The sequence below is a fragment of the Prunus avium genome, chromosome 4 (genome assembly GCF_965620075.1).
Source record: "Prunus avium chromosome 4, drPruAviu1.hap1.1, whole genome shotgun sequence".
Taxonomy (NCBI): Eukaryota; Viridiplantae; Streptophyta; class Magnoliopsida; order Rosales; family Rosaceae; genus Prunus; species Prunus avium.
This window is the reverse complement of record NC_142287.1, coordinates 21,121,394-21,148,051: the sequence shown is the minus strand read 5'-3', so window position 1 is coordinate 21,148,051 and position 26,658 is coordinate 21,121,394. Positions and strand designations below refer to the sequence as shown.

The window sequence follows — 26,658 nt, the reverse complement described above, 5'->3', positions numbered from 1 at the left end:
ATGTGCGTATTTAAAAAGTGCTTTTATGACAAATATGCTTTTAAATTTTTCTGCCAGTGCTATAGAAGTATTTTAAGCCCTTTCAAAAGCACTCCAAACGGGCTAAAGAAATTATAACTCTCAATCTCACTCTTAATTGTAACAATTTTCCAATGAATTCGTATGCCTATTTTTTTGTTTTTTTAATACAATAAATTTGTATGTTTTGAGGTCATTTTATTGTTTTGTTTCTTTGTTTTTGTCTATTTGGGGCATATATTATGCGTAAATCAAGTTACATAAACCACAATACCTCATCGCTATCATGTAAAAACAGGATTTCGTTGTAAATTAGTCCAAATTTAGTTCAAGTTATGCAATTTATTAGGAAATCCTGAATTAGATTTCGTTTTAAATGCTGGATTAGTTCAAATTAATTGAATTCAAGTTATACAAGTCATAACCATTTGTTTAAGGTCAAGGAATAGAAAACTTGCCGGCAACAAGCAGCTCAAAATTTTCTTGAAAATAAATAGCTGAGGGTAATAATGTTGAAGAATTAAAGATTGATCTTCAAAGAACCGAATTTGTGCAGCTATAAGAAGCTTGGACAAAGGGACAATCAACGAAGAGGAAGAAATAAGGGCTTGTAGCTCAAGTGGTTAAGAACGTTTAGTCCTACACCCGTTGTCCAAAATTTGATTACCTTCACGCAACAATATCACTTCAAACAAAGAAGTATTTTCTTACTATTACTCGCAGTCCATCTAATCTTTTTTAAGCAGGGATCAATAGAGTTGAACAAAGAGCATTGATTTAAGTCGCTGCTACTAAAAAAGTCTCAAAGGGCATGGATATATAGGCGTGCTCTGTGCATCCATAGCAATGGCAGATTAACTAATGTCTTAAGGAATTGTTTTGAAGTAATAGCTATAGCTGACAAAATTCTTATGATAAAAAGAGGTGCTATAGTAGTAGCTAGTTTACTTGCCTACTTATATCTTTTTTTTTTGTCTGAACCACGAGGTGGTCCTGGATGGGCCCCAACTATGGGTGACACCTTTAAGCCTTAACCACAACCCAGACTAATCCCCGCTCACACCGGGTCAGCTCGTAAGGGGTAAAGTGTTGGCCAAAATGGTGACTACATACGAGAGCGGGGGCCTACTTATATCTTGGCTATATCATGAGAACATGAGATATATAAATTAAATGAGGTCACATATGAAAGTTGCGAAAATCTCTCCATCCATATCACAAATGGTTCCTTAGGTTTACGAAATTGTCACGAATGATCCTTGAGGTTTTTTTATGACATCATAATTTTTAACGTTATGGCTTTTTATTACAAATGGTCTCTACCGTTACAAATTCTATGAAGTGTGATGGGGAAGATAAGTAGAGCCCACATGTCCAATCACATTGTGACATGTGGATTAAATAAATAAATATTTTTTTTAATGAACATCCATTTTTTCCTGCAACTTCTCATCCCCCTTTGCCCTCTCTCCACCCTATGCCCCCCTCTCTCCCCCTCTGTTGCAACCAATAAAATAGTTGATATCTTTTAAAGCTATGACCTATAAGCATTATTTAGTTGAACAGGCGTGGAAGAAGTCATCAAGGAGAATGAGATATGCAAATGATTTTTCTTAGTAAAAAACTGTTTATTGTCTGTTAATCATCTGGCCAGTGAAAAAAAGGATTTTCTGAAGATTCTTTTGCACTGAATGGCTTAATCATTTGGATCAAACAAACTTTTGATATAATTTTTCCATCAAAAAAAGAGAAAGCTAATTAACTTTTGGACTGTATGTTTAAGGGAGAGGGAGAGCAGAGGGTGCAGAGAGAATAGAGGGAGAGGGTAGAGGGAAAGAGAGAGAGTAGGCTAGAGGGAGGAGAGAGAGGACATCGGGGGAAAGAGGCCGAGTAGAGGGAGGGGATGGGAAGTTACAGAAAAACATGGATTTTTATTATAAAAAAATATTTATTTATTTAATCCACATGTCACGATGTGATTGGACATGTGGGCTCTAATTATCTTCCACGTCACACTTAACAGAATTTGTAATGGCAGAGACCATTTGTGATAAACAGACCTAACGTTAAGGTCTATTAATGTCATAAAAAAACCTTAAGGACCATTCGTGACAATTTCATAAACCTAAGGGACCATTTGTGATAAAAAGCCTTATAGATATATAGGGTTGGCTTTAGCCAATTAGCCATGCATCAGAACTACCTTGTAGAATATTATATAGGCTTTATTTTAATATTTTATTTTATTTTATGGAAGATAAGTTTCAACAGTACAATCAATGACATCAACATGACATCTAAATTCTAAAGTACCAATCTCATGAGGGCAACAAACTAATATGTTAAAAGAACAAAACTAAAGAGGACAAAAGCCGCACTAAAACTATAGACCCATATCACCACAATTAATCATAAGTCCAAACAAAGCCCACTTAACTTTAGGCTTTTCTTGAATGTTGTTACTCTTAATCATCATATATAAATTAGAAAGCACGAAAGAAATTAAAATGATGATAATTTGATTGGGGGTGATATAATTGATGACTATTAAAATAAATTAAAAAACATGTATTTATTAAAAGTTATTTTTAATCATATTTTCTATTTTTAAGTTATATTTTATCTAACAAGACTAGAATGCATAGTCAGTGAGTGAGTCAATAAACAAAGTGTTGGCTTAGCAATTGTGGTTCACCAAGACATCGGGAGTAAGATCTTTTTAATATTGTCTCTTAATTTTAACTTAGAAGCTTTTTTTTAGTAGATAAATGAATCCAATAACCGGGCAAGGCCGAGACAACAACAAAATATGCTCAATATAAGATTAACGAGTACTGCAACATAGAGAGCATAAGATTATGGATTGAGCAGTGCAAATTGCGAGATGAAATTCTATGCATGGTAGACAGTCTCCCTTTTAGGTAAGAGCATTTCCAGCAGTCAAACCCTTGCCATGGCAAGGGGTGGCTAGGGCTGACACTATTCATATGAATAGTGGCTACCCTTGCCTTTTTTAGCTATGTTTGTTTTCAGCAGTCAAACACCCTTGCCATGGCAACTACTATTTATTTTTTTGTTTTTTTCACAACTTTTTTTACTTAAACAATTATTTTGGATAATATTTTCTGGTAAGATTTTTGGGTTCCTACATGTCAATACTATTCATATTAGATAAGATTTTTGGTTTCACATTTAAGATAAATTTCAGATAAATTTCAAATTTCAAATTTCAGATACATTTCAAAATTCAAATTTCAGAAACAACTAAGAAAACAAAATACATGAATTACCACTAATTTATTAAACAAAAAAAAATACAATGAAATTTAAGGCAAGCAAACTAACTTAATGGTTTTGATCATTTAACCAATCCGTGTTGCTAGGTCCATCGTCACGAAAAAGCTTTCGTCTCATAACATCCCTTCGTTCTAGCTTCCAAAATTGTTTTGATTCAGGGGACATATGGCTTGTATTCATGGCCATGGTTTCCCGATCCTTTTTTTCAATGTTTTCTTGGCATACATACTCTTTTTCTTTATGTATATACTCCCTTTCTTTTGCATATTCTAGTTGAATTGCCATATCATGCTCTTGTTGTTTCATATCCATTTCAATCCTCATGGCTTGGTGCTTTGAAATGTCCTCCAAAAATTTAGATGCATTCTTGGTAGAATTACTCCCTCTCTTCGCCTTCGCCTTCGCCGCTTTCCTCCCAATAGGCCTAGGCTCCCTTTCGATAGGTGAGTCTTGACTCATCGGGGAATCCATAGGTGAATCCGATGTCGGTGTCTCATGGAGTGGCGTTTTGTTCAACACCACCTCTGGACCCGTTAGAATAATTTGGAATCTCTTACAATTCTTCACTGCCTCCCAACATTGGGTATGATTGAAGCTTTTTTTGCCTTGCCCAGTAGCACCAAACCACATTTGTGCTTGCATAATCTATAAAAAAAATTATGGAAATGCAACAAACTTTAAAAAATATTGTCAATGCAACATGTATAAAAAAAAAATAATGAAAATGCAAGAAATTTTAACAATTTATTAGAAATGCAATAAATATTAACAAAATATAAATATTGCAAGAAACATTTAAATAAATATTGAAAATACAAGAAATATTAATAAAATATATAAATTGCAAGAAACATTTAAATAAAAATTAATATGACATAGAAATTAATAAAACGAAAATTACAAATAATTTACCTCATTGCTAAGGTTTTCCCCACTTCTATGGTTGTTCATCGCTTTTGCCAAGGCATCTCTCCATTTCGCCAACTCTTTATTAAGAATTTTCCACCTACTAGATAATGCCATTTCCGTACGGGTCGAACCCATTGCCCTTTCACAAAATTCCTGATGAATTTTTTTCCACATATGGCAGAATTTCATCTCATTGCCCGTTACGGGACAATGACTAATTTGGACCCAACTCTCACACAACAAAACATCTTCCATCGTGCTCAATGCCCCTCCGGTTTCATTAGAAGAACCCATAATATGATAGAGAAAAATACAACTTGAAAGTGAAAAAAAATATTGAGTAGAAGGAGAAGAAAATGTATAAGGATTTGGTGTTAAAAGTGAAGAGTATTTGTTGGTATTTATAGAAAACAAATTCAGTATTTTTTTTGTATTTTTTTTTAAAAATTTTGATTTTTTTTCAATTTTTTATTGCACAAAAATTCGTCACCGTTGGATTGCTGGAAAAAATCGAATCGGAGAGCCCAGCACAAGCCACGTGGAAGAGAACCGTTGGGGGATTGTAGCGGGGCGCGTCAATTTTTTTTAGCGCCAACGTTAAAAAAATTTGAACGCCAGGGCTGACGTCATCCCAAAACGAGTTTTGGTGCTCAGGCCAGCCTTGCCCTCGGGCCAGCCCAGTTCGCTGGGTCCCACTGCTTGCCCGGGCTGAGTTTTGTTGCTGGAAACATGTTTTTGGGCTTGCCCCCCCCAGCCCTCCCCTTGCCTGAGCTGTTGGAAATGCTCTAACTCAGCGCTTCTACTCAAAGGACATGAAGAACATGAAAGAAAAAAAAACATCAGAAGAGCCACTAATAGACACTTTGTTATTATTAATAAAATGTTTTATTATCGTACTAGATGGATGGCCAAGAAGAGAGTGCCATTTTTGAATTGAAACACGAGTTCCTACGAAAGCTTGAAAAGGTTGATTGGAAAATCCAACGTCAGAATACAATGGATACAATCCATTCTCACACCTCCCTTGGAAATGTATTATGTGTCTTGAGGTCCTTAACAAGGAAAAATCCGGGATGTAGCAATTGTTGTTAGAGGTGAAACGATGTACCGGAATTAAATTAGTGGAAGCAGAAGGGCAATGCAAAAATCATGCAGTTGGAAAGAGCAAGAACCAGTATTAATTTTGCTTGAGCCAAAAGGAGAAATTGTTTATCCATAATCATTACGTACGCCACCAACATTATCATAACCAGCATACTCCTTAAGGTTCACCAGCTTCTGAACTTCTCAATCTAGCCCCTCTCTTTCTCATCTTTTCTTTGCTTATGATATGGTTTTGTTGCTGAAGCTAGTGCCTCTCAAGCTCGAATTATGAAGACTTGTTTGGATTGGTTTTATCAAGCCTCTGGTTAGAGTGTTAATTTTGACAAATCTGCTATGTATTGCTCTCCCAATACTAGTAAGGAACTAGCAAAAGAAATTAGTTGTATATGTGGTTCTCCTCTTACTGATAATTTGGGGACGTACTTGGGAATGCATTTATTGCATAATAGAGCCAACAAATTTACTTTCACTAGTTTGGTGGATAAAGTGCATAACAGATTGGTTTCTTGGAGAAGTAAAATGCTTTCCTATGCTGGTAGAGCTACTTTGGTGCAAACTGTGTTGGAATCCCGTAACGGTGGGGTGAAAGAAAACAAATGGGTTTAAATAGAATTACCACACTCTAACTAATATCGAGACTTTTTGTGGTAAAACCTCACACCTGATGGATTGGGCAGGTGGTAAAGTGGGGACAATATCGATGTTGTTAGAGTGGGACTCATCGGGCAGATCCAAAAACTTCAACATGGTATTAGAGCCACGTTCTCTTCTCTACTCTCTATCTGCGATTTCTCTTTTTCTCCCAAAACATTCAAAATACTCAGAAAACTAATTGCTAGTAGATTTGAATTCTAACATGGTATCACACATGTGGATCTTCATGTGTGATTACACGTGAGGGGGAGTGTTAGAATCCCACATCGGTGGGGTGAAAGAAAACAAATGGGTTTAAATAGAATTACCACACTCTAACTAATATCGAGGCCTTTTGTGGTAAAACCCCACACATTACAAAAAAAATTGTCTTTTGCGACAAACTTTATTCGATGGCCCCTAAATATCGTTGCAAAAGGTCATTTTTTCGACTAAAAAACGTTGGCCGTCGGAAATATGTCAATATGATACATTTTATTTCCGACTATTAATGTACCCTCGGAAAAAGTCTCTATGGATGTCGGAAATACATTGTTTTTAGGCGGGAAGCCTTGGCGCCAGATGTATTACCGACAAAACACATGGCCGTCGGAATTGTCGTGGTTATTTCTGAGGGGCGGTTTTTGCCCTCGAAAATAGTCACTTATTTCCGAGGGCAATTATGTGCGGTTAGAAATAATTGCATTTTACCGATGACATGTTTTGCTTGTCGAAAATAGTTGTCAATTTCCGACGAATAATTTTTGTTGTCGGAAGTAAATTTTCATTTCCGATTGCAATTAACCGTTGTCAGAAATAGTTATTATTTGCTATGGCATATAACTTGCATCGGAAAAAGTCGTCGAAAAAATTGAAAGCATGGATTAAAAAAGTATAAGAGAAAAATATTGTTTTTTTTTTTGGAATGCCAATGACAACTATATTGAATTTGTAATGCATGGCTCAAATTAAAAGTAACTTAATAAGAAAACGAGCAAATATCCATTGCACAGACGGAATCCTGAATACAAGGTTAAAGAAAAGTGAAAGGAAAGTTCAAATATCCTAAAAATAAGGTCTTAAGCGCTTAATTTGCCTTTAACATTGTTCAAGGAAGTCAAATCCCGAACCCCTAATCTCTTAATTAAGTTACAAATTAAGGATCATGTAAAAATGCGCTCATGACTTCTCTCTCTCCTCCTGTGTATAAGCCCAAATCCCTTACCACCATCTGTGTCTGTGTTTCTCTCCTTTCACCTTCCTTCCTCGACCCCAAAACACTGCAAAAAAATAAAATAATTATTAAACGGGTCATCGACGACTTATGAGAAATTGGCGTTGAAACATATGATATATCTACAAAGCAGAATTTTCAAATGCGAGCTGCAATCATGTGGACTATCAACGACTATCCTGCATATGCTTATATGTCAGGTTGGAGTACACAAGGAAAATTGGCTTGCCCATGTTGTGGGTCCAATACCTCACATCTTAGTTTACGTCATGGCTCCAAGCAATGTTATATGGGTCATCGACGTTTCTTACAATTAGATCACCCATGGCGTAATCAGAGGATGCAGTTTGATAATACAAGAGAGAAGAGGGTTGCTCCAACTAGGCCATCAGGCATTGATATGATAAATGAACTAAGTGAATTGAGAGAAATAACCCATGGTAAGAATGGAACAAAGCAACGATAGCTAGGTTTGGACAGACTCACAATTGGAAGAAACATAGTATCTTTTTCAAATTGCCTTATTGGAAAACTCTTTTGTTACGGCATAATTGGATGTTATGCACATTGAGAAGAACGTATTTGAAAATGTGATTGGCATAGTGATGAACATTGATGGTAAGACAAAAGATTCGTTAAATGCTTGCCTTGATCTTCAAGAAATGGGTATAAGATCAAAACTTCATCCTATAGAAGAGGGTGATAAGATTATTTGGCCTAAGGCTGATTACGAGCTATCAAACGATGATAAGAAAGCTGTATTTCAATGGTTAATGAACTTAAAAGTTCCAGATGGATACTCAGCAAATATATCTCGGTGTGTAAATGCGACAGAATGCAGTATTTCAGGCATGAAAACTCATGACTGTCATGTGTTTTTAGAGAGATTAATCCCACTTGTGGTGCGAGAGTTATTACCTAGAGATGAATGTGATGCTTTAATAGAGTTTAGTTACTTTTTTTTAGAGAATTATGTGCCAAAGTATTGAGAACAGAAGATTTAGAATTGCTTGAAAATCATATTGTCATAACTCTTTGCAAGTTGGAGAAAATATTCCCTCCTGCCTTTTTCGATATCATGGTTCACTTACCTTGTCACTTAGCATGGGAAGCAAAAGTCGCTGGCCCAGTACAGTTCAGGTGGATGTATCCTGTAGAGAGGTAATGTATGGTTTAGAAGTAATTTTTGTATATATTATCTTTAATTTATATATATTTAAATAGTTCTAATGTTTAATACTTGTACAGGTATTTGCACAAGCTAAAGAGTTATGTTCGTAATAAGGCTCACCCAGAAGGGTCTATTGTGGAAGGTTACTTGGCAGATGAATGCGTAACATTCTGCTCTCGCTATTTGAGTCGTGTTGAAACTAGATTTAGTCGTACAGAGAGAAACTATGATGGAGGACAACCATCATCTGATGCATATGAATTATCCATATTTTCAGCATCTGGTAAAGCTTTTGGGAAAAGTGAATTAAGGGAGATGAGTATCGAGCTTCACAGGGCTGCCACATATTATGTCTTAACAAATAATGATGATTCTGAGCCTTTTATTCAGTAAGAAATCATCACACTCATTGAGAGAATATGAGCATACATTAACTTGTTTGTTAACATATGCATTGTTATCTCATGCGTGCAGAGAACATAAAAATTCTCTAGTCCACTCTGGAGTCCAAGATGTGGATGGGACACATAGGCATCAATTTGCCAATTGGTTTGAAAAGAGAGTAAGAAAATATTTTTTATTTTGTTTGCAATTTCACTTTAAGTGTTGGGATCATATAAGGGTCATTGAAATATATTTTTCTTAACTTGTAGATTGAACAACTATACAAGGACGGGAAAGTGAGTAAGGAAATGCTTGCTTTGGCGCATGGTCCTGAAAGGCGAGCCACTTACTATTCTGGTTACAATATGAGCGGGTTTAGGTTCCATACCTTGCATCATGATGAGAATAAAAAAACACAAAATAGTAGTGTCATGGTTAAAGGGGAGTGTGGGGGTCTTTTTGTTCCAGCAGCCTGACGAATAGGCTGGGCTGCTGTAAGGAGCGAAAATGGGTGAAATTACCCCCAGTGTTTGAGTTCAAAGATCAAGCCCCGAGAATGCTTCGAAAGGACGGTGAAGCCTTAGGAAACACCCCGGTTACCTTCACCAACAAAAACAACGTCTGCTTACAGATAGATTTTTAGCTTGGCATGAGAAGCTTGTGGTATGGGAGCAAAACCATCATGAGTTTAGCATAAACAGAGAGAAGGCTGTGAATTTCTACGAGGAACAGGGGTTCTAAGGAAAGGGAAGTGATTCTAAGAAGGTTAGCTAAGGGGGGAGAGAGATGGGAAGGAACGATGGGTGGTTTAAGTAATTTCCAACAGCTTGACGAAAAGTCTGTCAAGATCTGGAATAACTTGCCAGAAGAGGAAATTGGAGGAGATGAAGAGGTGTGGCTCGAAATTGAAGGGTTTCAGAGGTGAGAGATGATGCTTGCTCTCTGGGTCTGGTTTGCTTGCCTTCGATTGAGTTGTTTTTAATGGGTAGGAGACACTCCCTTTTATAGCCGCTAAATGCTCTCCTTTTTCAAGAAACCCTAATGGGTTCTCCTAATTTTTGTCAAGTCTCCCCTTTCCTTTCTCTGATCTCCCTTGGACTCATCCTATTTTGGTAAAAATCTCTCTGTCCAATCGCACAAAACAGGGTTTTTGGGGTCTCTAAGGCTTTTCCCACAGCTGCTTCAGTGGTGATTTCCTATCTTTGGTTATCACCTCTCCTTCTTTCCTCCCTTACTTCATGGCAAGGTCTGGTAAAGGAAGGAGATAGATAACTTTGGCTGGTCTGAAGGGTGTTTTGCTCAAGTATCCCTTGGTTCTTTGATGGCTTGCGTTGGGTTTGTCTTTGACATGTGCTGGAGTCTGAGCGTACAAACATCTCTTGGTTTTCTATCGTGGTTTTATTTCAAACCATGTGCTAGAGATTTTTCAGATATTTTCTAAGCCACTTGGGCCATTTCCTAATGTAATGGGTTAGCCAATTAAGAGAATGGGCTAATCTCTTTAGGTGATGGGTTATTTTATCAAAATGATGGGCTAATTTCCCTAAAGTATTGGGCTAGTTTTTTTTCTAGAGTATTGGGCTTTTTCTCTCTTTTATGCTTACCCATATATTTGGGCTCAAGAAATGGGCTTGAGTTTTGGGGATCCCAAGCGACCCAAAACTTCCATTTCTCGGCTCATCAATGGGCCTCATGAAAGCTCGTTACCATCCATACCACAACCCACTCAGCAAGCCCCGGGCATTTGTGTGGCTTGGGCACACTTAAGCTTGTAGTGTGGCTAGGTGTAACATAATGATGTTCCGCTTGGCATGGCGTGTCGATTGGCGTGCTTGAATTTTATCGCCTTTGGAAAGGGATATGATGCTTGACGGGATAATTAGCATGGGTTCATAGAGCAAGTGCATTTTATAGGCTCGTTTCAACTCTCAGCATGACGGATTACATACTTATTTGGCATGACACGTGGATCATGACTCGTGCGAGCGTGTATGACGAATTTTTGCATGCCCACACCGGGTTTCTTCTTAATAAGGCGTCGTACTGGGGCGGGAATTTATTCGGGTCCAACCTTGGATTTTTTGGGCCTCAACAGGGAGAATCAAATTGATGATGTTCCTTGGTATGGAACATTAACAGAAATTGTAAAGCTTTGTTATACACAGAAGAAAAAGGTTGTATTGTTCAATTGCAATTGGTATGATACAACCCAAAGAGGAAGGGGTTATAAGATTGATCGTTATGGGATTACAAGTGTTAACACAACACGCAAGTTACATACTAAGGATCCATTTGTGTTGGCAAGCCAAACAACACAAGTGTTTTACGTTAAAGAAATAAAGAATAAGACATGGAGTGTGGTGGTGGAAACAAAGGCTAGAAATGTTTATGAAATGCCTAATGATGAAGGAGAACCATACCAGGAAGAAGAGGCTCAAAGGTGTATATACGCAACTACCAACCAAAATGAAGACGAAAGTAATGATGTTAATAACAGTGGGGATGAGGGTGGGGATGAGGACGTGGATGAGACTAATCGTATGGATTTGGAATGAGATATAGTGTGATTCTTTTTATTATTTTGTGTCGTAAATGTTTTATTTATAAATGGATAGTATTTTTATTTATGTTTGGAATACGAAACTCTTTGGTTATTTTAGTTGTTATTATATTTGGTGGAGGATTTTTTATTTCTGTTTTGATTGTTTTATGTCTAATTCTATTATAACAGTATTTCTTTTTTATTATTGTCTATTTTGCTAATGAACACAAATGTTAGCTATGGCAAGAAAAGGAAGGAGTCGCAATACATCATCAACCAATGAACAGGGAGAGTTACTTAGATCCTCTGCAGTCCAACATGCCTCTTTTGAACCATCTCATGATAATGAAGTACAAGAAACTCAAGAGACATGCTCTAAGACTCAACCTTCAAATACCCAAGGTATAGCTTATATTATTTGAAAACTATAAATAATATTATGTTATTAATTGTTGTTCTTAAAATAGGATTAAGTGCTGCGGAAAAAAAAAAGGCAGAGGGAAAGGCCAATGGAGGAAAAGGAAAGGGTATAGCTTTTACTTTTTCATTTGTTTAATATTATTTTGTCTTTTACTCTTCTCCCGTGACATAGACAATTACGGCGTCATGGCGAGATGATGATGAAGAAGAAGAAGAGAGAAAAAAAAATGTTGTTTGTTTGGTTTTTTTTAATGCAGCATATTTGAAGTGAAATAAAATTTGTTTTTTGTTAATTAAAAAGGATGAGGAGTTTTGTCTGCCGCGCAAATCTCACGGCCTGGAGTTCCGGGCCGAGGGGATGTGCGTTAACACGTGGTTTCCTGCTTTTGGGTGCAGTGCGGTTGTGCGCGGGCGTGCCAGCACGGTCTACCGTGCGTCGATGTGTTGATGAGTGTTAGATGGATAAGTGGTGCGCATGTTTGATCTGTCTTCCTAATCAAACGATTGTAGCCGAGAGAGGAACTGGTCTCGGCTGTTAGGTTCACGGCCTGAACTACAAGGCCGTTGAATGATGGTGTTGGTGGTGGGTTTTGGGCGGTGCTCCGGCACGCTGCTCAGGGAGCGACGGTCGTGTGATATATGGGGTGAGTGAAGGAACAACAAGGATGGTACTCCAGCGCCTTGAAAATCAAGGGTCGTATGATATATTGATGAATGAATTTTCCTTACAATCTACCACTACTCCTAGGAAAGCAAGTAAAGATATTGAAAGTGCATTACAGGAAAAAATAAGTTGCTCCGTGGGAGGCTTTGTTTTGGTGTTGAACCCTTTGAATGTAGCTCGAGTCTTGTATTTATATCAAGAGTCCCTGGATGAGTAATCGAGGCTGAATTTACGCATAGTGGAGTCTGATTAGCGCAAGTGGGCAGTCCAATCGACATTTGGGATCGTGAAGTATGGTGGTGAGACCCCAGAAATCCCGGTGAATCTCGGCCGCCGCTCTTGATCGTGGGTTCTGAGCCTCTGGCCGTGGAGATGCATTTATGGCCTGGATAGCTGGTGAACCAATATCTCAGGCTGTCAGAATTCTTGTGAGAATGTCCACGTCTAATCACTCTGATCTCCATCACCAAATCCTGACTTCAGTCACTTCCCACCTTCCCTCATGCATTAAATGCTTCTTTGTGGCCAAAGGGTTTGCTGCATTAAACAGGCACTACTTCATTAAATGAAGCCTGGGACCCTGCTGTCACGTGATGATTTGCCTTTAATGCCTTGACTGTGATTTTGTTCGGCCTCGGCCTCGGCCTGCGCTTGAGGCCGAGATGATAATGCCTTAGCATTTCTTCTTTTATCTTTAGGAAGGCGAAGTATCCTGGCGAAACGCTGCGTTTCAGATTTTACGAACAAGTGCCAGGGCCGAGAGAAGGGGCTCCTTCGGCCAGCTTATGGCCGTGATTCATCAGGCACAAGTTTCTCAAAAACAACAAAGAAACGTATTGTAATTTCGGAAACCAACAAATTTAGGGAAATTAAATCAAAGACCAGGTTATGCTTTATATGTTATGTGGGCCTCCGAGCGTCAAATCCCATATGCTTTTGAAACGAAGACCTGGCTCAATTTTGACTCCATGAAGATGACTGAGGATAGGGGAAATGAATGATGAGAAGAGAAGTGTGATGAGTTCAACCACATAAACGGATTGAATGAAAGAGAAGGCTAAATTAGCTATTTATATATTTCAGTTTTGACTCCATTAGCTTTGTGTATATGTTGTGCTGTTGCATTCCTAAGAGGACACAAATTAATGTGCAAACAACCAATTAAAAATACCCGCAAGTGCACGAGTCTATTGAAGTATAGATTATACAAGTACGGGGTCGATCCCACGAAGAACTTGTCGGTTTCCTATAAGTTCTAATTCGAGTACAAAGAGAACACTTATTTAACACACCACTAATGCAAAATGGAAATTAAAAATGAGTAAAGAAATGTAAAAGAAACAAACAAAACAAAAGAAGAAAATGTGCTGTGAACAGTACCAGCGACCGGTCGTTGGATGTAAAGCGACCGGTCGTTTTTGGTCTGGCGACCGGTCGTTAGGTAAAAGCGACCGGTCGTTTTTGGGCAGAGTCGAAACTCAAATTTTGACGTGAAAAGCGACCGGTCGTCAGGTAAAAGCGACCGGTCGTTTTTGCACAGAGTCGATTTCTCTGTTTTTCAGTTTCGACCTCTGTCCAATGTTTTGCCTATAACTTTCCAACCGTACGTCCAAAATTCACGTTCTTTATACGGTTGGATTCAGCACAGAAAATGCAAGAACACAACGCGGACCAAAAGTCCAAAACAATTACGGAAACAGATAAAATTTAGTAACAAAGACACATAACGTGTCAAACACGCAACTCACACACACATTTGGGGGGGGGGGGGGGGGTTTGATTTGGTTCAAGTGATCTATTTCTATTGCATGTAAGTAAATGGACTTCGAATTTAAATGAGAATGGCAGAGATGAATTATCAAGATGTGAAATCAAAATGTAACAAACACTAGGGTTTCGGAATCCACCCTAAACAATTCTACCTATGTTCATAAATACTCAAGTGATGAACTCTAAACGTGTTGATGAAGATGTTCGCAATCAAGACCAGTACGAGTGGCTCAAGACGCATTGATTCTCTCTAATGTACGTAAAGTGCAGTACGAGTGCTACAATACTTGTGCCTTCCCTATAATCGAATCTAGGTGTGCTTAGTACTTTGATTCAATTACAAGAAAAACCCATTAAGTTCAAAGAGAATATGAACATCACAAGAACCCTAATAGCATGGTGTTTACATTAGGTATTCAAGAAACCAATTCACATGGATGATTCTTACTTCATCCATTTATTGCTTAGGATAACATGAAGATACACATAATCCCAACAATCTCAAGAAGCATGCTTTCGAAGGTGATCAATCAAAGAAAAACATACATCAAGGATAGATTAATTTGGTGAATTGGAATTCATCAACAATATCTAGAAATTCATACACTCAAGCATCAAAACAATAAGGTAATCATGTTTAGGGCTTCAACCTAAGCCCTAGCTATGGAGTTTAGTTCCTCATAATCATTTCAAACACAAATTCGAAATAAAACTAGAAAGAAGTTACAGCTTTTGTGAAGGTGGAAACTCAAGGTCTTCAATGGTGGAAATCTCTTCCACTTCTTGCTTGGATGACTTTGTCTTCCTCCTCTAGCTCTCTAGCTCCCAGCTTTTAGAAAGTCTCTGCAAATTCGAATAAAAACTGGCTTTGATTCGTTGCCTAGCTGCTGCCCCAAAGTCAATTGATTCCTCTCTATGCTCCTCTCTCTCCTCCTTTTCATCATGGCACACTTTTGCCTTTGTTTTCTTGTCTCCTCTCATGATGAAGTTTTGTCCTCACAAATATACTCTCAGAAAATTCCACTTAACTAAAGTAAAATATTGTTACGAATGGCATGGTAACAAGTAGAAGTAAGATCACACTAAGTGGAGGTGAAAACTAGCCAACTCGGATTTCCAGAGCAGTGGTAACATGCTGGATTGGTTGGATAGGCAATACTTATCCAATGGAGCTCAAATTTGGATATGTTGTAGTCAACATCCATTGGAACAAGTCTTATGAAGATCATCACCTCATCCAAGGACCGGAACATGCTGATCCAAGGCCACGAAGTTGACCTACGAAAATGAACAAAAACAGAATTTATATCAAATAATGCACTTTTAGCTCATTTTCATACAAACCAAGGTAAAACCTATTAAAACACAAAAAAGAAGTAAAAAGCTATAAAATGTCAAGAACTAACTCAAAATAGTGGGTGAATAACATGAAAAATCATGTGTAAAAATGAACCGAACATGTGCATCATCATCAATATAGAATCTTTCTCTCCACTGAAACCGATTAAATTACAATTTAGTAAGAACAAGCCTTGCTCATGGTGGTATGACGGCAAGTTTAATTGTTTAGGGTTAGCTAAATTATAATCCAAGTTGGAATTGATTAATTAAATATTTATTATATGGCATGAGCCACATTATTTGGTACTTCAATTTGGTGCACAAATTTGGTGTCCCTAATATTATCCGAAGATTTAAATGTATAATTATCATATCCCAACATTACATCATTAAAGTGTTAAGTAAAAGGCTCCACAATAGTAACAAAATTACCTTTTCTCTGGAGAGCACGCATTTCTTTTATGATTGTAAAATGCTTTTCCTTTTAATGATACATGTGAATGGCATCCCTTCTTTCCATTTTTCCCCCTTGACCATCCTGTACTACTTTAATTTAGTCTTCAAAGAGATATTTCCATTTTGTTTTCTTGTTTTTGGCTTTTGTGAATATATTTTTTTTTCGTGTACACCTGACGGATTGGGCAGATGGTAAAGTGGGGATAGTATCGTTGTTAGAGTGGGACCCATCGGGCAAATCCAAAAACTTCAACAAGCTGTAACCTCTACAATTAATGTTAAGATTGGTTGGAGGCTGCATTCTAAGGATCAAGGTTTATGGGCCGGGCTTTTTGAGGAAAAATATTTGAAAGGTCACTCAATTATGGATCCTTCTTTAAAACATGATTGTTCCTCAACTTGGTGAGGTATTATGTATGGGTCTGAGTTGTTGGGGAGGGGTTTGCAGTGGAGGATTGGTAATGGGGACAATGTTAGATTCTGGAAGGATTCTTGGTGTAATGACTCCTTTGTTGCAGCAGACAAATTTTGATGGCATTGAGGATGTTAATTGTACTGTTTCTTCTTTTTCTAAGCATGGTTGGTGGATATTGAAAAGCTTAGATGTGTTTTTTTTTTTTGTCTGAATCACGAGGTGGTCCTGGATGGGCCTCAATTATGGGTGGCACCTTTAGGCTTTAACCACAATCCAGACTAATCCCCGCTCACACCGGGTCGGCCCGTAAGGGGTAAAGTGCTGGCCAAAGTGGTGACTCCATACAAGAGCAGGAATCGAACCCCTGACCTCTCTTAAGGAATGAGAGTGCTGAACCACTCACACCAATCACATTGGTTAGCTTAGATGTGTTTTAAGTGATGAGTTTATTCAACACATTATTAATGTGCCAGTAGGTTTTGATAGTAGGTTGTCAGATGCTCAAGTTTGGAAGCCATCTGCTAATGGTATCTTTATAGTCAAGTCTGCTTATCATTTACTTTTTCCAGGTGAGGATTGGGTTGATCCTTTTGGGAAGATTTTGTGGAAGCTGAAGACCCCTCATAAACTGCAGATTTTTCTTTGGTTAGTTTACCAAGGTAAGGTGCTTTCCAATGATCAAAGAGCTAAGAGACAATTAACCATTGATGCTTTTTGTAAGTCTTGTGGTTGAGTTCTGGGCAGCGAGGAAGAAGTTTGGCGATGATGGAGATAGCCAGCCAAAGCCGAAGCAATTCTGATCCCATTTCATATGTGCAGTTCAGTTTTGAAACTTGATTGCTATAGGTGAAAAGGGGAAACTTCTAGAGTGTAGTAATCTATATATTTGTAATACCCACATTTTGTGACTTCGTTTTTTATTTTTATTTTATATAAAATTAGTTTGTCTAGTTTAATATTTACAATTAAGTAATATCTTAGCCTTATTTAATTGGCCTTCTAAAACTGTACTTCATATTTTTAGGCCATCTCCAATGGTTGGGGCTCTAAATATGGTGGATAGAGCCTCATTTAGAGCTCCGATGGAATCTTTGGGGCTCTAAAGGAATCTCTTCCACAATGGAAGACTATATTTTTTTTTTATGATGTAATTTGATTTACGTGTTTTTTTTTTTGGACGAAATTTACGTGTTTTTTTTTTGGTTAGCTATTTTACTTTAATGTTTATTCATGTTATGTTAGTTTTTTTTTTGGTGTGAACATTTCAACAAAAAAAAAAAATCATAATTTGGACAAGATTTGGAAGCCAACATTTTGCTTGGTCAATTTGTAGGAATGGTGTGTAAAAATTGATAAAGTTGTTGTGGTGTGTAAAAATTATGAGAGATATGGTGGGTATTTATAGGAAGAATTGAGTTGCAAATCTAAAAAATTAAAAAATTAAAAAATTAAAAAAATTGAATATAGCCGTTTATTTATAGTTGTATATTTTACAAAACAAAAGGGCAAGTATGGTCAAAGTTCAACAATGGAACTAGCTGTTGTGGTCAAAGTTTTCAACAAGTTTTAAAAAGTGGCAGCAGCAAGTATATCAAAGGCAAGCATGCTATTCCTCAGTCGCAAGGCAAGTGAGAGAGACACAACAATTGGGCTGTCAGCTTTTTCTCCAAGCACACACATTTGGATTCAACTCCGATTGGGCTCAACCTTTTAGGGCCTTGAATTTGCACAACTGAGAATGCTTTTTTTTTTTCAAAGAATTTCTATTTATAGGAGCCTCAAGGTGGTGGAGCCTTATATACAGCCCCCATTGGGGATGGCCTTAGGGACTGCCTTAGAGGTATTAATGGAGCTCACTTTTGGTTTTTACCTACTGGTACATTTGGAAGTGGAGAAACCATGTCTTTAATGATGAAGAGGAGTTGCCTATGTCTTTTTAGAGAATTGTTTTAGCTGCTGGGGCTGTTAGGAAGAAAACTCATAAAGTACAAGTACTACTTGCTTGGGAACCACCATCATGGTTCGTTTAAATTGAATGTGGTTGAAACCAGAAAAGCTGCTTTTGGTTTGATTGGTGAGGTGTGCATCGAGACTCTTTGGGGGACTGGTGTGGAGGGTTTACTGTGAATTTAGGTAAAGGTGAGATCTTGGAAGCTGAATTATGGGGGTTATTTTTTGGGCTCATGATGGCTGTGGCTAAGAGTGTTTCTCACCTTATTATTGAAATTGAATCTGCAATTGCTGTCCAACTTATTCATGGATAGAATTGACGAGTTCCATCCTCTTGCTGGTTTGATTGCTAGTTGCCGGGAGCTTATGAATAAGGTTGATAATTTTGTTGTGTAACATATTTATAGAGAAAAGAATTATGTGGCTGATAGGTGGAGGAGCTATGATGTGGATTTGGGGTTATATGTGTTTGAGTCTGCTCCAGTTTGGATGGCCTCTCCTTTGGCTGATGATGTGCAGGGGTTACTAGACCTCGTCTAGTTTGTCCTGTTGTAGCTGAGTTTGTTTTTGCTGTTTGGGGCTTTTCCCCCCTTTATCATCAAAAAAAGTATCTACATCTTAAACTAAAGCTTGGTTGTTTGGGTGATTAGACTAGTTTGACTTTTATTCCATTCAAATTCCCCATTGATGTCCATGAAGAATGTCAGTTTAATTTCCTCCAAACTCTTATTCAATATTTGTAATTCTGTTCCATTATATGTATTCTTTGTCGAACTTTCCATTATATTCTCTAGAATAACGAAAACTAAGATTCTAAGAAGAAGAAAAAATTTAGGTGCTGGATGTGAGAAATATGATAATAACCACTTTCTTTAATTTGGGTTGCCAACCATGTATGAAAATTTCATGAAATAGGGCACGATTTGGATTCTTTATATCATGCATGCCAACACGATTGATATGATACGAAATTGTATTGGTATGACTGATCTATGAGAGACTCACAAACAATTGCATGATTTGGGTTCATGAGTATCATGCTACCGCAACTGGGGACTTTTTTTCTGGTATACAATTGGCAATTGGCAATTGGCATAGTCGTAAGTCATGTATTTTATGAGAAAATTGTTTGACTTCTATAAGGGAAGGGGAAAGTAAAAGATAAATTAGTGGACTATATATATATATATATGTGTGTGTGTGTATTGTTGAAACCTTCCACATATACAACAAATCCCAAAACTTTTCATCTCAAATATGTGAAACTGTAATTTCGTTTGTCATATTTGAGCTTCCCATATTTTCTTGAATAACAAGGGCTATAAATTTTAAAATTCTTTGACATACGCTTTTCTTTTGAATAAAAATGTAAATATGTATCCCTCAATTGAAAATTGAAAATTGAAATGAGAATGTCAACATGCTCTAGCCCAGGGCCTTGACTTAGACAAATGGTTTCAGGTTTGAACTTTAATAGCACCTTAGAGCACTTCCACTGCAGAACCCGACCTCGGCAAAAGGTCCCCCCCATATTAAAGAAACCCACTCCATCGCACAAATTCAGCCTGGGTAGATGGTTGGCTCTATAAAGACTGAGCAGGTATGAAGGCAAGAACAACCTGAACTGTTGCCTGAGGGCTCTAACGTCAATGAAGAATTTTTTTTAAAATTTTAAAAAAAAATCTGAAAAATTACTAAAAAATTCAGGATATTTTTTTATACATGCCTAGCAATTTTTTATTATTATTAATCTCATACATAAAAATAAAATTAATCCCATGTGAATAGTAATTGCCCTTAGGTTGCCATGACAATGGGTGGAAAAGCAAACAAAAATATTGCTAGGGCAGGCACTATTCACATGAATAGTCCCTGCCCTTGCTTGCCCTTGCCCTTTGCCATGGTACCATGGGTGGAAGTGCTCTTAATAGTGTGAGAAATCCCCCTCTCTCAGTTCTAGTTTAGACTATCGCTTGTATTCAAAAGAAAATTGGAATGAAAATTAAAAAAATACTGAATCAATGAGAATCTTTTATTAATCTCAAGTGAAATATTGAAAAATTGCACTGTGCACATCTATTATTACTACCAAAGAAAACGACTTTAATTTCATGTATTGCTATCACTATTGTTTCTTGTTGTAATATTGTTGTTGGTATTATTGTTTGAATGAACATTGCCAATGATAGAGGTGATGGCTGCTACCAGAGCCGCTGTGAAGTTAGGGTCAGCTGTGACGGCCGCTGTTGCTGCATTGACTTTGTCAGCCAATGAGTGTGTAGCGCTATCCAATCCCTGAAAGCTATCGAGAACTGAGAATTTCGATTGGCTGGAAAGGGCTTGACCTAGAATTTGTGGCACAGACATCATGTTTTGAGGAAAACTTGGAGGCAGCTGGTTTGGCTGGCCAAGTGGCATCTCTGAGGAAGTTGGAGTTCGAGTGAGGTCCAATGTGACAGTGGGAAATGGTGCTGAAGCTGAGAGTGTTGCCAAACTTGGTGGGCAGTTTGGTAGGGCACTTCTTGCCAGGAAGCTGTTTGAGCTTATTAGGCCATCAGCACTAGGCATTGAGCCTGATAGTAGCATTGATGCTGCTGCTGATGTTGTAGACGCCATTGCCATTGCAGCAGCAGGGAGTGGATGGTTGTGGTGGCCTTCGTAGGTTGTTACCAGTATAGTTCGGTCTTCTGCACATCTTTGCACCTGTCAATTACGATTCCAATTAGGTCCAGTTAACATGTTATGTTGTCAGACTGTTAATCTAAAAACAAGAAAGAGGCATGTACTTGTTAACCTAAGAACAAGAAAGAGAGTACGTACCTGTTTGCGAACTGGGCAACCAGTTCCCATGGTACAACGATAATAAGCTCGAGGGCATGGGTTTCCTTTAGCCATTTTCTGACCATACTTTCTCCATTGGCATCCATCAGATATCTGAAAGAGAATTTGATATTAGGATGATGAAATCCATATTTCTCTGTCGTTGAATTATACTCCAACAGAAGCATGTGTGTTTTAATTTCCTATTTTCTGTTTGGTTTACTGAGGTGTGGTTTGAAATTATCAGAAAAGAACTTGCTTCTGAATATTTATGTACTGCATAATTTGTCCACACCCATCTCATTAAGAAGACATTTGTTTCAGAGTTTTCCAATTAATGTTATAATACGTTTACTAATATTGAAGATTGTAATCTGTATCACACATTCAGATGAGAATCAACATGATCGATCAATGGTCTGTGTATACAGTTTGACAAACAAATCTCAACTATAGGATAGTTTCTTACCATGGACGCATCAGATCGTGCCCGAACAGAAACGCGGGCTTTCTTAATCATGGACATGGTTTCTGATGAGGCTTGATCCACGTCCCTGGGACTCATCATCTTGGACACTTTCTTAGGAACCCACCCTTGAAACTCTTGGTCAGGGCTATCTTCTCCCCCATTAGTAGTACTAATTCTTCCACTAAGATCCCTGTGAAGTACATGACTAGTACTCTTGCAGAATTCCATTGACTCAACGATGTCGTTTTGTGGAGGCGACCCGGAACAATCTTGGGATCTGCAGCCTTCCAAAGAACACTGTGAAAGCTCATCTTTCTCAGCCCTGCCCATATCCATAAATTGCCTTGGAACAATATGGTTGAACCCGTTCATCATCTGCTTCTCTTCTAACACGACTGACCCATTATTGATCATCTAAGCAAATCCATGAAGTTGCGGATATTAGTGAAATTAAAGAAATATATATTATGTAGACAAGGAATCAGATTAATATATATATATATATATATATATATATATATATATATATATATATATATACCTGGTGTTGTTCTGGAGTTTGATGATCAGCCTTTTGATTTTGCTGGCGTTGCATCAGTGTCACAATTTGCACCTGTAATGCCTGGTAATTGTTGTTCACCTGGCTAATCATAACTCTCAGCCGTTGATTTTCTACACTCATACGGCCTAATTCAGCCTGAAGAACTGCCAACTGCATGAAAACCCAAAATTAATTTCTCACATGAATATATATTAATTCATCTAAATTAATGAACCAACAAAATTAATAGAAATTCAATCTCCTATAGTTTGTAATTATTTTAAACCACAGGTCCCAGAAAGAAAAAAAAAACTGTCCAAATATTCCATTTATATAAACGTGCCTACCTCATTTGTTCTATGCTTGTCTTCCATAGTATGGGACGATGAAGTTCCATCATCCATGGATGATTTGTCGCTACTGGTGTATGTTGTGAGAAGATTTAAACCAGTCTATAATAATCAAAACCATGACAAAAAAGAAAAAGAAAAAGAAAAACAATTAGCACTAATTCAGGTGGTGTAAGAAATTCAAAGAGAAAAAAAAGAAAAAAGACTCGGTAAATATATTGGACGAACTATATGACTAGAACTTTTCATACATTTACGTCGGGTAGTTGCTTTTCTTGACCAACGCCGTGATGATCATGTGCGCCTTCTTCTTTAACCTCAACCGTCTGATCTCTCATTTCCATCAGACGACCCTTGTTATCAGCAAAGAAGTCCAACTCATCAACAATCCGCTTCCCGTGATTATCGTGATCAACGGCTGTTTCCGGAGAAAGTAGAGGCCGCTCGATTGATCTGCAGTTGTGAATCGAATGATCACTAGCTGCAGATTCCATGGTTTGTGTAAGAAATGAATGAAATGGTGTTTTGGAGGGTTTAAATTGAATTCAGTCTATTTCTATGTGTGAAGGATTTGGTTTTCTGCTAGTGGTAGGAAGAAGAAGAAGAAGAAGCAGAAGAAAAAGAGAGCTGTTGTAGACAGGGCAGTCGTCTTGGTTTGTCCATAAAATAAAAATATATAAAGAAAGAGGAGAAGTGAAGATGAGAGAGAGAGAGAGAGAGAGAGAGAGAGAGAGAGTGAAGTTTGAAGTCATAGGAGATGCAATAGACTCGGCTTTAAAAGGGTTTGGTTGGACTAAGACCAACCAACATGTGTATTCAGAAAATGAGTGAGATCGATCTTAACATACAACAACAACAACAACATCATGAAATATGGTAGAGAATAGAGGAGTGAGGTCAGGTGACGCGTCAAGCCACCACGTGGCTACACATTCGCAGGAGAGAGAGAGAGAGGAGGGGGTAACTCTTCCTTCCATCTGTTATATTTTTTTTTATTTTTCATTTCCTTTATATATATACATATAACAATTGTGGGAAGGGATAAAAGCAGCAGTGTGGTACATGCATGTTACTAGCACAAGTCAATAAGACCTATATGCTTAATTATTACAGATTTTTTTAAAAAAATTGGGAAATTAGTTTTCACTAATAGGTGTTATTCCAAAATCGTCATCTCAACTGTACCCTAATGAAAAAAAAAAAAAAAGAGATATAGAAGTGCACATCTTGATCAAGTGAGCTCGCTTACGTGCCTAGAAATAAAGCGTCTATTTGCAACGATGGTCGGAGATCATCTAATGGTTGCAAAGCATTATAACATTAAAATGATTGAATAATATCTCATGACATATTTTTAAGCGTTCCTGTAGTCTGTTATGACGATTTTCGTTCTACCTCACGTTACCTCATACCTAAAACTCATGGAAATTTTGCTAGCACTTGATCATAATGATAAAATTCATTGAAAATTTTCAAGTGATAATGATAAAACTCATTGAAATTTTTCAGGAAAAGTAAAAATGAGCTGGCAGAAAAGAAATGTTGCTAATTTTGTTGGAGAGAAAATAAAAGAATGTGTGTAGTTGTGTGTCAAAGAAGTGAGTTTGACTGATTCCTGATGTGCATTGGGGCTATTGGTCCGGCGCAATCCATGTGCAGGGAGGAAAAGGCAGAGTCAACGATATAGACGGCCAAGCTCCCTTGCGACTATACTGGGTCCCACTTATGTTTTCTTTGACCGCCCTCGTTTTGGATCAAATCAATCATCAAAGAAAACAAAAGGCGTACCAAAGAAGTTAATTGTATTAATTTTGGTGAGGTAAGGGTGTTCCAATATTCAAATGTTGTCATTATGTAGTCACCCGATGATTCGAGTGAAATGTGATATGTTTATAGCAGTTGAGAAAATGAAGTATATACGCAATGGATCGGTCGAAAAAGGAAAAATAGGTAAGACAAAAGTAATTTGTATGTCACGGTAGTACTCGGTGAAATGTTGATGTAGAGAAATACTCGTTTTACCCGCTCATATATTATAATATGGATGGGCAACATGATTTATATTTCAGGAACCCATGGTATAATATTAATAAATAGAATACATGGTCTAACATGAGTGGATTGGTAATACCACGTAGCACTATAATATTTCTAAACCTAATATAATATAGTACTTTGATTTACTAACATGCATGTGGTTTACCATCACACATAATGATTTCTTATAGAATAGCGACTAATTATAATTAAATAAATAATTAGATCAATAATAAAGACACTTGTAACTTAAGTGAGTTAAGTGCATTAACCAAAGGATTTGTATCTAAATTTCTCTCTCCCAATAATATCACCAAAAATCGACAAAAACGTAAGCATTTTTATATTATGATTTTAAAATAGAGTTTGGTGATTTGTCCTCTCGACTTGCCACGTTTCTTGATTCTCTTATTGATTCCTGACAAGAGATATTTGGCTAATGCTAATCAAGTTTCCAAGTTTCAGAAATAAATAAATAAATAAATGTTCATATTATCATACAATTATAAGATCCCATAATTCCCTTGTATGCATTAAAATATATATAAATCCATCAATAATTTTGATTAAGAAAAGTAAGTCGCTATCTGTCTCAAGTCTTAATTTGATGAATATATATCCCAACATTGCATCATCGAAATGAAGTCAAAATTACAAAAAAAGACGTAACTTGGAAATACTCACATTATCTTATCTCTTAGATATCATATAGTCACGACCTTCTCACTTTTTCATACTTTGCCTTCCGTCCCGTAATAATAGAAATAGAAATGATTAGAATGTTCCAATATCACGGAAAGTAAAAAAAGTTATCCTCTGTGAGTCGGGATTCACATTTTCATTTCATGTTGTCTATGTCAATCTGGATATGGAATCGGAGACCATCCCTTCATTTCATGTTCTCTATGTGAATCTGGATATGGAATCGGAGACCATTCAACAAATTAAGCAGACTTAGACTTGAATATTCTATACATATTTGGAGGCAATACATGACAAATAGTTCAAAAGTTATACAAAGAAAAAATATGGTGCCATGGATGTATCATATATAACTGCACTTTTTTTAACGTCAATATGTTTTGGATATTCTTGGTATTTTTTACAGTTCACGTGTTATAATATTATGGATAATTGTATGGTACTAAAATATAATTATGTAGTACATTTCATTCATGTGTTATAATATAGCTGAACGATCGAGTTTTCAGTATATACTACACCATAACACATCATTACAATGCATAAAGTACGTCGTGAAGTGCCATTCAAGGCGTAAAACCGCAAACAGTAATGGCCCTTATCGTAATCAATATTCTTATACTTTTTATTTATGTACAAATAATATTGGAGAAAAGGAGAATCAAATTTAGGATCCTTGACAATACTCTTAACCACTTGAAGTCCTGCTTGCGTTTGAATATTCTTACATAGTTTAGTATTATTATATATGCTCGTACAAATAATTGACTTCGCCTAACATATGAAAATTAGTGGAGATAAAAATAGTTAGTATATCTATAGCTGTGATTTTGTAGGTTTTCAAGATATCTATTATAAGTAATTATCAATTAAAAATAAAAGGGTAAAAAAAAACTTAAAAGCAAGAGAAAATTAAGGATGATCATATAGATTATTTTTCAACAGAACTCAAAATGTACGCGGGCTACTAACTAGGATTCTCTTTTCTTTAGTTTTTTTGTTACATATGTTCAAGATTTCTCATCATATTTCGTTTATAATAATCCAACACAAACTTGAAATATGAGAAATTCTTTCAATAATCACCTTTTAATTAAACCCTTTAAAATTCTGTGTGGATTTTGCCAAACTTGAGGTTTGAATGGCATCAACGACATTGTGGTTGGTGAATATTGAAAGTTAATTTGAAACATAGGCAAATTAATAGAAACTATACAGTATCAATAACTATTCAGTTGTGTTATAACACATGAACAAGTTATACTACTTCAGGACCGCACTACATATAATTACTCATGTTGCTTGTATAATTAAGAATGACTGCAGTTAACCTATGTAGGATTACTGGAATACTCTAGAAAATCAACATTTTATTTTCTGCATGCATGGCTGTGAAACCTTTTGATTTTGATATAGCTCGTTTTAGGCACC

The 26,658-nt window shown here is 36.9% G+C and overlaps 1 protein-coding gene across 1 annotated transcript; it reads right to left on the bottom strand.

Moving 5' to 3' along the window:
- Nucleotides 1–20,377: 20,377 nt before the first annotated feature.
- LOC110752839 (putative WRKY transcription factor 31) lies at nt 20,378–23,183 on the bottom strand. Its single transcript, XM_021953586.2, has 6 exons — nt 22,740–23,183; nt 22,486–22,590; nt 22,139–22,309; nt 21,598–22,011; nt 21,129–21,242; nt 20,378–21,011 (listed from the first exon to the last, which is right to left on the bottom strand). Exons 1-6 carry the CDS (start codon nt 22,980–22,982, stop codon nt 20,418–20,420), a joined length of 1,641 nt encoding a protein of 546 aa, XP_021809278.1. The 5' UTR covers nt 22,983–23,183; the 3' UTR covers nt 20,378–20,417.
- Nucleotides 23,184–26,658: the final 3,475 nt, after the last annotated feature.